The following is an 11,298-nucleotide window of genomic DNA, read 5'->3' as shown; positions in this document are numbered from 1 at the left end:
ATAAAGGGAGGAAGAGAAATAAAGAGAGGAAGAGAAATAAAGAGAGGAAGAGAAAGAAAGAGAGGAAGAGAAAGAAAGAGAGGAAGAGAAAGAAAGAGAGACTGATGAGATGAGATGAGATGAGATGGATGAGATCATCCAGGTGTTTCACAGGCAGGATGATTCTTCAATGTGTGTGCGTCCCTCGGATGGACATTAAACAGGGCGTCTCGTCTGCCGAAATTAGTTGGTGGGCGTTAAAGATCCAAAGGAGGTGAAAATACAGCAAAGAGCAAGGAACTATAAGCAAACAACAGAACTCGTGACAATAGACAGAATAATGAGGATCTGTACATTTTATTGTGCAAGCAACATCTGACATAAGTTATTAAATAATTAAACGAGCTGTGTGAATACTGCTATTGTCATATTCCTGGATATTTGATCCACCCAATCTAGGCTAAGTAATATACTGTATATATTGGAGAATGAAATGAATGTTTACTCTTGAAACACAATGTTTCTCCCCTTTTGCCTGACATTTAGTGTCACATCACTGTACCGCCATATGCTCTTCAATTCTCAAAAAACTATTTTGTGTACATCTCCAAAGCTTCTGATATTATAAAGCCATTTCTCGTTTCAATTGTCTTGATGACAACGATCTTTGAGTGTGGATGAGCTTGTGCGCTCACACAGTCCTTTCTTGAAATGGTTTGAACAGCACCATCAGCAACACTTTCTGCAAACAACATGACCATGTAACCACAGAATGTTCACAAAGATTTGAGCTTCAGAAGTAAAATACCTTTAATAAAGCGGATATACCTTCAAATAACGTCAAAACCAGGCTAGACAGTTTCGAGGTGAGTGTGGCTACCTCTCGGCCACAATATCAGCCCTTTAAGGACTCAGATGCTTGGCTTCAGGAAACCGAGCTTGTCCCAGAAGAATTACTACCTCACTATCTGATTGTTGGTTAAAAAATAACTGACTCACTAAAAAGCTTAATGAATGGGATAATCTGCCTGCCCTACCTACATTTTCTGGTCTACATGTTACTGCCAGTCTGCACATGGTGGTGCACTCTTATTGCCCTCAAGCAAATTGTAAGAGACACTATGACCGTTACGGATTAATAGGCAACACCGCCCCAACCCCACCCACCCTCCCCCATCCTAGCAATTTTTTTTTATTTTAATAATTAAACTTTGTCTACTTAACTTTAACATAACTTTTCCAAAGGAACCATTGCATTTTATTGTAGCAATTTTGTTGTTTTTACTGTCCGCTTAGACTTCTCAATTTGAATATTTCAACATTTCAGGAAAGTACAAATTATTCTGAATGCCACTCTGCCCCAATTGTTCTTTCATTATCTTGCCAAAACGAAGTTTTTGCTAGATGTATTAGTCAGCTTGTATGTTTGTTTTTTTGTTTGTTTTTTTTTTTGTTTTTTTGTTTGTGGTTAATCATTTTTTTTCCACGTTTAGATCACTCTGTAGACCACAGTTATTATTGGAAACTCCTGTAACTTCGCATATCAGAGTCCTATAGAGATACCCTTCAGCACCCAAAATTTTGAAGGTCAAGGTCAAAGGTCAAGGTCACTTTGTGGTCAATCATGGAGGTCGACGAAACCCTTATTTTTTGAGTAACTTTGATCGGATCGTCTCCAAACTTCATGGGAATCTAGTATATGGTCCGGCGCTCAGCTGATTAGTTTTTGGTGGCGATCGGCCTTGACCTTCATGGTTAGCGCTGGAGGTCGAAAATTATTGACCCCAAGGTCAAATGTTGAAATCGTTATTTTTTGAGTAACTTTGATCGGATCGTCTCCAAACTTCATGGGAATCTAGTATATGGTCCGGCGCTCAGCTGATTAGTTTTTTGTGGCGATCGGCCTTGACCTTCATGGTTAGCGCTGGAGGTCGACCTTGACCTTTGACCTTGACCTTCAGATCACTCTGTAGACCACAGTTATTATTGGAAACTCCTGTAACTTCGCATATCAGAGTCCTATAGAGATACCCTTCAGCACACAAAATTTTGAAGGTCAAGGTCAAAGGTCAAGGTCACTTTGTGGTCAATCATGGAGGTCGACGAAACCCTTATTTTTTGAGTAACTTTGATCGGATCGTCTCCAAACTTCATGGGAATCTAGTATATGGTCCGGCGCTCAGCTGATTAGTTTTTGGTGGCGATCGGCCTTGACCTTCATGGTTAGCGCTGGAGGTCGAAAATTATTGACCCCAAGGTCAAATGTTGAAATCGTTATTTTTTGAGTAACTTTGATCGGATCGTCTCCAAACTTCATGGGAATCTAGTATATGGTCCGGCGCTCAGCTGATTAGTTTTTGGTGGCGATCGGCCTTGACCTTCATGGTTAGCGCTGGAGGTCGAAAATTATTGACCCCAAGGTCAAATTTTGAAATCGTAGGTACCATATCGAGTAATACCTCATATGAATGCCCTTGATGAGTGCTTCCCAGATCTGTAAACAGTTTGACGCTATGACGTCATTTGATGACGTCATGACGAAAAAACGGAATTTTCATGAAAAAATTATTTCCTCAGTTCTCATCAAAATCTTTCAATATCTCGTGGGCAGACATTCCTCAAAGAGTCGCTTCTAGTGGATAGCAGTTCTGTTCACCTCAGTGTGACCTGAAGCAAGTCACTCATGTTCACATTTTGGCAAGATACGGTTCACCCTGTGGGTGACATAGGTTTATGTTATCTGTCAACAAGTCATCCTCCAGGAATGTAGCATTTGGGAATGTTGGAATAACAATGTTTTGGAAACAGATTAAGGAGTCTGCAAGATTCAACAGTTCACAGATGAAATGAAGAAGTTCATCACTGTACGTATATCTACGATAAATGGATGAGTTGCGTGTGTGAGGCATGTTTTTTTTGTGGAGTTCCACTGGAGCTTTCTGATCTGGAATGAGATGCACCGAAATGATCGCCCTGATCTCCTGAGTTGATTAGGCTAATCAACTACAAACAATCCGGAAGAATTCCCATGTTTTAAATGCGCGCCATGTTGAGGTGTATAGAGCAGCTTAATAGGACCTTCCATGGCATGGCATTCCAATTACAAATTAAACAAGAAAAAGAGCAATCAGACATTGCAAACCCTCGCCAGGATGTATTTTCAGTGATTTTTAAGGCTTTTGTGTTAAAACAAATATGGCGGCCGAACCATGTCACCGATGACGTCATCATTTTTTTCGAAACTAATTTATTCCTAGATCATGCTCAATAAATTTAATCTTGATTGGATGAAGTTTTATACTTGTCGAATTATGACGTCATAATGGAGGCACCTATGACATCATTGACATATTTTATTCCACATGGAGAGTTCTTTACAATGAGGCATGTCTCAATTTTTTTCTATTCAGCACTTTTGGAGATATAGAGTTGCAAAGTTTTTCGGTTTTTCCAAGATGGCGGTCGAACCACGTGGCCTATGACGTCATAAAAAATTTTTTAATTATACAGGTGGAGTTGCACCTATGGCGAAAATTTCCTGTCAATCGGACCAACATTTGCAGAGAAAATCATATTTATTCTGTGCGGACAAACAGCCAGACAAACGGACTCAAATGCAATAGCCTCTCCTCTGGCGAGGATAATAACAAAAACAATGACAACATTGTAACAAAGCATATATTCATTAATCCTAATAAATATTAACAACATTAATAATAGGTGTATAATTTGGCATTAATAATAACGAGCATATAATCCCCACATCTGGTCTTGGTGAAAGGCAAGATATACTCAAGCAGTACAGCAGCAAGGTATGTTACAAGGTCGTGAAGACCAATGAAAATTTGGTTCAATGGAATCCACTGTTATTTAAAACAGAAATACGTTGTGTCCATTCCTCTTCCCAAGTGATTTTTTTTTATCCACTGTGAAATTAATGCCACTTTATTTTATATTTCCATTGTACTCTCCACATTTAAGGGTTCATGGTTAAACTTTAACCTGGATTTAACCATGAATTGGGTCGATTGGGTGCATCATGTTGACTAGTGTTAGTGCTGTTGATGCAGTGGCCCGATAGATCAAGATAATAATTAGGAATTGGGGGCCAGCCATGGTACTGGTGCACAATGGAACTTTTGAAAAGGCACCGAGGTATCTTTCAGGGCCACCAGAAAATGCAGACAGACAGCCAGCTTAACATCCCCTACAAAGGCTGACATCACTCATAGCCAACACCCTGCTTGGGAAGCACCAGGGTGACAGTTTGTGGTTGGGTTGAAATTCAAACCTAGACTAGACATCTCAAGGACATGGACATGACCTCTGAGATATCCCAATTGCACTACATTTTTAATAGAAGCTGATGTATGATGCATTGCTTTGACAGTGGGTTCTACCTGCAATATCAGGTGTGCATAAGGTAATGTGCATTAATAACATGGGGCGATGCCATTTGCGGTTATTTCAATAAGAAAAGAGTTTACCTTGTTCCTTTGATGTGGGAATGAAATATTTGCCACGCCTGCTGAAAGATGCTACACCTGTGGAAGACGCCCTGCTCTCGAATAAACAAAATCTTAAGAAACAAAAAGGGAAAAGAAAGTTAAAAACAACAGTACACGTTCCCATCGTGGACAGCCTCCAAATGCATCTTTAAAATGGTAATGTACATGTATTTTACATTGAAATAAATATATAAATTCATGAATAAATACATAAATAAAGAATTCAAGGTGACATGATGGTAGCAGAGATGGTAAAGTGCATATAAATAAATTAAAAATCCACAGTTGTGTGTTGGTAGTGGAGAGAGTAAAGTACGCAAATAAATAAATAATTAAAGGTGGTATGTTGGTAGCAGAGATAGTAAAGCAAATATAAACTAGAAAGCATTTGAAAATGCAAAGCCCGTCCACGTCCGTTTGTATTCAGAAGATTCTTCTTCTTCCATATGCTCAAAATAACGAAAACAGTTGAACAAAAAATGCAAAATGAAAATTTATGATTTTATGCAAAATGTGACCTTTGAGCTTTATATCTAGGAAAAAAAATAATCTACTTCTAGCTTTTGATTAGTGAACTAATTCTGTGACCAACATGCAAATTCTTAAAATTTCAGGTCAATTTGACAACAATTATTTCATGCAACCTTGACCTTTGACTTTTTAGTCTAAAAGAACAAACAATCGACTCCTACCTTTTGATTAGTGAACCAATTCAGTGACCCGATATGCAAGTTCTTTAAATTTCAGGTCAATCGAGTGAAAATCGGTGATTTTACGCAACCTTGACCTTTGACCTTTTGATCTAAAAACGAACAAACAATCGGCTGGTAGCTTTTGATTGGTCAACCAATTCAGTGACCCAATATGCAAATTCTTAAAATTTCAAGTCAATCGGATGAAAATTGACAATTTGTGACACTGACCTTTGACCTTTTGACCAAATTTGCCTTCTCCATATTCTTATAATAAAGCTTTGGTGAAAATTTGATGACAAAACTCAAATGATAAATTGAAATTTCAGGTCAATTGGATTAAATTTGATGATTTTATGTGACGCTGCCTTTGACTTTTTGATCTTTTGACAAAATTATTAATTTGCCTTCTCCGTATTATATCATAATAAAGCTTTGGTGAAAATTTGATGACAAAACTCAAATGATAAATTGAAATTTCAGGTCAATTGGATTAAATTTGATGATTTTATGTGACGCTGCCTTTGACTTTTTGATCTTTTGACAAAATTATTAATTTGCCTTCTCTGTATTATATCATAATAAAGCTTTGGTGAAAATTTGATGACAAAACTCAAATGATAAATTGAAATTTCAGGTCAATTGGATTAAATTTGATGATTTTATGTGACGCTGCCTTTGACTTTTTGATCTTTTGACAAAATTATTAATTTGCCTTCTCCGTATTATATCATAATAAAGCTTTGGTGAAAATTTGATGACAAAACTCAAATGATAAATTGAAATTTCAGGTCAATTGGATTAAATTTGATGATTTTATGTGACGCTGCCTTTGACTTTTTGATCTTTTGACAAAATTATTAATTTGCCTTCTCCGTATTATATCATAATAAAGCTTTGGTGAAAATTTGATGACAAAACTCAAATGATAAATTGAAATTTCAGGTCAATTGGATTAAATTTGATGATTTTATGTGACGCTGCCTTTGACTTTTTGATCTTTTGACAAAATTATTAATTTGCCTTCTCTGTATTATATCATAATAAAGCTTTGGTGAAAATTTGATGACAAAACTCAAATGATAAATTGAAATTTCAGGTCAATTGGATTAAATTTGATGATTTTATGTGACGCTGCCTTTGACTTTTTGATCTTTTGACAAAATTATTAATTTGCCTTCTCCGTATTATATCATAATAAAGCTTTGGTGAAAATTTGATGACAAAACTCAAATGATAAATTGAAATTTCAGGTCAATTGGATTAAATTTGATGATTTTATGTGACGCTGCCTTTGACTTTTTGATCTTTTGACAAAATTATTAATTTGCCTTCTCCGTATTATATCATAATAAAGCTTTGTTGAAAATTTGATGACAAAACTCAAATGATAAATTGAAATTTCAGGTCAATTGGATTAAATTTGATGATTTTATGTGACGCTGCCTTTGACTTTTTGATCTTTTGACAAAATTATTAATTTGCCTTCTCCGTATTATATCATAATAAAGCTTTGGTGAAAATTTGATGACAAAACTCAAATGATAAATTGAAATTTCAGGTCAATTGGATTAAATTTGATGATTTTATGTGACGCTGCCTTTGACTTTTTGATCTTTTGACAAAATTATTAATTTGCCTTCTCCGTATTATATCATAATAAAGCTTTGGTGAAAATTTGATGACAAAACTCAAATGATAAATTGAAATTTCAGGTCAATTGGATTAAATTTGATGATTTTATGTGATGCTGCCTTTGACTTTTTGATCTTTTGACAAAATTATTAATTTGCCTTCTCCGTATTATATCATAATAAAGCTTTGTTGAAAATTTGATGACAAAACTCAAATGATAAATTGAAATTTCAGGTCAATTGGATTAAATTTGATGATTTTATGTGATGCTGCCTTTGACTTTTTGATCTTTTGACAAAATTATTAATTTGCCTTCTCCGTATTATATCATAATAAAGCTTTGTTGAAAATTTGATGACAAAACTCAAATGATAAATTGAAATTTCAGGTCAATTGGATTAAATTTGATGATTTTATGTGACGCTGCCTTTGACTTTTTGATCTTTTGACAAAATTATTAATTTGCCTTCTCCGTATTATCATAATAAAGCTTTGGTGAAAATTTGATGACAAAACTCAAATGATAAATTGAAATTTCAGGTCAATTGGATTAAATTTGATGATTTTATGTGACGCTGCCTTTGACTTTTTGATCTTTTGACAAAATTATTAATTTGCCTTCTCCGTATTATATCATAATAAAGCTTTGTTGAAAATTTGATGACAAAACTCAAATGATAAATTGAAATTTCAGGTCAATTGGATTAAATTTGATGATTTTATGTGACGCTGCCTTTGACTTTTTGATCTTTTGACAAAATTATTAATTTGCCTTCTCCGTATTATCATAATAAAGCTTTGGTGAAAATTTGATGAGAATAGCTCAAATGATAAAAAAAAAAGTTATGGCAGACAGACAGACAGACAGACACAGAAGTGATTGCAAAGACCCCGTCTGCTGCTGCACAGGAGACAGGCTATTAAGGTGTGTTCAGTTAGCAAACAGTTATCAAGCCCTTGCCATGCCAGCCGTTCCTTATCAACGGTTTTGAATGGAGTGCTTGATTGAGTGCTTAAGCAAGTTGGCAAGGCTCTACAAGAAACTTGGTAACTGAACAAATCCCATGTTGTGAAGTCACGCGTGCACAGAGTGACGACCAAAACATCTCATACTATATATTGATATATAGTTTGGTTCTTGGAAGTGTTACGAGGGTGATTTGTGTTCCACAGTGTTCAAGTATACAATTCAATTTAAGTAAATGTTTAAAGAGGTTTAAAGGCATAGAAATAAATTAATTCCAGGTTTTACCGCCATTTTACCCGGTGTCTATTACACCACCCTATCTAGTGCAATACATAAGTTATTCGTTCCTGTTGTTTCTATCCTTTATAATTGTCCTTAAAACAGTAAATTTCCTTTGTGGAATGATTTTCAATTTTGTTTGACTCAGACAGGCAGACAGAGTAAAAAATATTATCGCACTCCTCTCTGTGCATGTGCTGTTTGGATGAATTCAGAGCCAAAGTACGGGCAAACGTCAAACTTGTCTTTCTATTCATGTTCCAATTTGTGTTTAAAATATAACTTTCAATATAAATAAGTTGTTCCGCGATCACAAATTGACAATCATAAACTGATAAGACAGCCAGACAGACGGACTTGACCCAATTCCTTAACCCCACTTTTCGCTGCATTTGCGTGGGGTAATTATGCTTCAATGCACCGTTTATAGCTTGTTTCTATCATGTGTACATTAAACGTAAGAAAAGTTCAAACTCGCATAAGGACTTTATGGACACCTTGGATGATGTATTCTGATTGTTATCAAATTGTCGTTTTCTCCAATGTGGTAGATAGAATGCACGGATTATCTGCAAACGACTTTCTCTAACTCATATATGGAGTCGGTACTTGCCTGTTCTCTTCTCCCTCGAGCATCTTGCGATAGGTGGCAATCTCGACGTCCAATGCCAGCTTGATGTTCAGCAGTTCTTGGTACTCGTGCACATGCTTCGCCATGTCATGCTTGGCTTTCTGCAGTTCCTCCTCCAGAAGTCTCTTCGTAGATTGACCCTCTCGAATTGAAACAAATGCCTTCTCTTCGACGTCAGCAATAGACATCTCAAGGTGGGTACGCTGCAACACAGAACTACTAATGGTAGCTATCTCAAGAAACTTGTGACGTTAATCCTGGGTGTTAATACACCACTAAGCTGGCCATACATTATCGCCAATTGGAAAAACATAGTGCATACACAACAACTCACCAAACTCTCCTCCTATGGTATGTATATATACTAGGGCATGCCCGTACGTGGGTGCCCGTTCCTTGCCAAAAAAAAAAAAAAACGCTACCCGTACGCTCTACCCCGCCCGTACGCCCGTACGCCCGTAAACAAAAAAAACAACGCTCTTCGCTTCCGCCCTTCGCTCTGACTGAATTGGGAGAAATAATGCGCATAAGAAATCGAGAAATTATTATTTTCTCCGGAAGAAATCGAATTACGAACCGTAATGGCGCACGCGCTCGGCTCGGCTCGCTCTCACATCGGCCACGCCTACGCAACAACGCGTTCTGTGATTGGCTGCCGGAAGTGAAGTCTTCACTGTCCGGAAGGTCGCAAATCGCAGTTACGATGAATCGCAAATTAGTTTTAATTAGTTTTAAAACATAGTTTAACGGCAACATAGTTTTCCAACGTGAAATAAATGAATACGCTCTCAAATGTGCCGTCCGAGGCAGAGTCTGTTCGCCACGTTCGGCACACGTGATAGCTCGCTGCTCTCTGATTGGTTGAATCGTTTTTTGGACATAGCTCGGTAACTACTTCTCCGATTAATATGAAACCTTGAAAAGGCACATCCTCGGGTCCCCAGCAATATACCTGGCAAGTTTAAAGTATATCGGACCCGTGGTTGTCGAGAAACAGCGGTCACAGACATACAGACATACAAACATACAAACATACAAACATACAAACATACACACAGAGATTACTGGAATTATAGATAGATATATATATACAGTCATCCCTCGCTATATCGCGGTTCACTTTTCGCGGATTCGGTACATCGCGGTTTTTTCTCGCTAGTATATGTAAAATTATATCGCGGATTTTTCGCTATATCGTGGGATTTTGCGGTATAAATGTATTTTTATATACTATTATTTTAAATATTTTTGTGGTAAAATAAGCATTTTCTAGCCTAAAAAATTAAAAAACGTAAAGAAATAAGAAAAATACAGTATTTAAAACATATTACAAGAAATAAAATACTGTACATAGTGTACAGTAGAAGGGTAGACAAAGAGTCGTGCGTATGGAAAACGCCAGTACATTCATCATCGTCATCACCTTCATCGTCATCAGTACTGCACAGCTAATTCATCATCATCTTCATCACGCAAGTTGTAGTATTGAAGAGCCGGGGCTCTTGCTTGATACGGACGAAATGACGGGCAAGACACAAACTCGTCCGAGAAGATATTTATTCTCAAAACCAACTCGGGAACACTGAAAAGCCCATTTATCGGGCTGCATTATAAAGCACAACCAGAAACCGAAAGCCACGCCTCTCAAGCGTGGCGTGCTTCGGTGAATCGGTGGTCACGTGATCAACAGGTGTAGCTGATTATACCCGCAAAGCGCGGCACGCTTTAGCGGTCACGTGACCAGCCACTCTCGCGCCGGGAATCCCCGCCGGTGACGTCACCGGCTGGCGCAAGGAGATTCTGATGCTGGTCTTGCTTGGGGAACCCATGGGTAGCTACAGTATCTTCAATGGTGAGTACCCATTAGAATTTTATATGTTGTTAAAATTACGTATGTTTAAGAGTGTAAAAAGTGTTTAAGAGTATAGGAAGTGTTTATAAGAGTATGGGAAAGGTTAATAAGAGTGTGGGGAGTTCATAATGCTTTAAAATATATATTAAAAAAATATATATATATGGTCGCTACTTCGCGGATTTTCGTTTATCGCGGGGGGTTCTGGAACGTAACCCCCGCGATAAACGAGGGTTCACTGTATATATATGAATGAATGAATGAATGAATGAATGATCGTTTTAAGGCCATTTTTCCCCAATAGAGCGGGGGTTAGCCTTGTGGGCCAAATGACAATCATGGTTCCCTGTTTGAGGCAATGTTTTTATGTATAATATATACATATACACAAAAACATATATATATGAACATACATATAAACATATAAACAAACACAAACATACATATAAACATACATATACACAAAAAATGGATTTTCACCCTTCTAGTACAGAAACGTGTGTGCTTCATGAGATAGAGTGTATTACACTTGTATACATCAAAATAATATGTATATATATATATGTGTGTATATATATATATATATATATATATATATATATATATATATATATATATATATATACATACATACACAACAGGCATTTTAAGGCCATTTTCCCTGATAGAGCGGGGTTTAGATATATATATATATATATATATATATATATATATATATATATATATATATATATATATATATATATATATATATA

The 11,298-nt window shown here is 36.6% G+C and overlaps 1 protein-coding gene across 1 annotated transcript in view; it reads right to left on the bottom strand.

Annotated features, from left to right (window-relative positions):
- Positions 1–317: 317 nt before the first annotated feature.
- Positions 318–11,298, bottom strand: part of LOC137430907 (keratin, type II cytoskeletal 8-like) — an 86,069-nt gene continuing 75,088 nt past the window's right edge. The window contains exons 7-9 of the mRNA XM_068121678.2: positions 8,674–8,894; positions 4,467–4,558; positions 318–721 (exon numbers count right to left, since the gene is read on the bottom strand). Of these exons, the coding sequence (XP_067977779.2) occupies positions 570–721; positions 4,467–4,558; positions 8,674–8,894 (465 nt within the window). The 3' untranslated portion in view covers positions 318–569. The remainder of the gene's footprint in view (positions 722–4,466; positions 4,559–8,673; positions 8,895–11,298) is intronic.

The sequence above is a fragment of the Myxine glutinosa genome, chromosome 7 (assembly GCF_964187855.1).
Source record: "Myxine glutinosa chromosome 7, kmMyxGlut1.1, whole genome shotgun sequence".
NCBI lineage: Eukaryota > Metazoa > Chordata > Myxini > Myxiniformes > Myxinidae > Myxine > Myxine glutinosa.
This window is presented reverse-complemented; position numbering and strand designations above follow the sequence as displayed.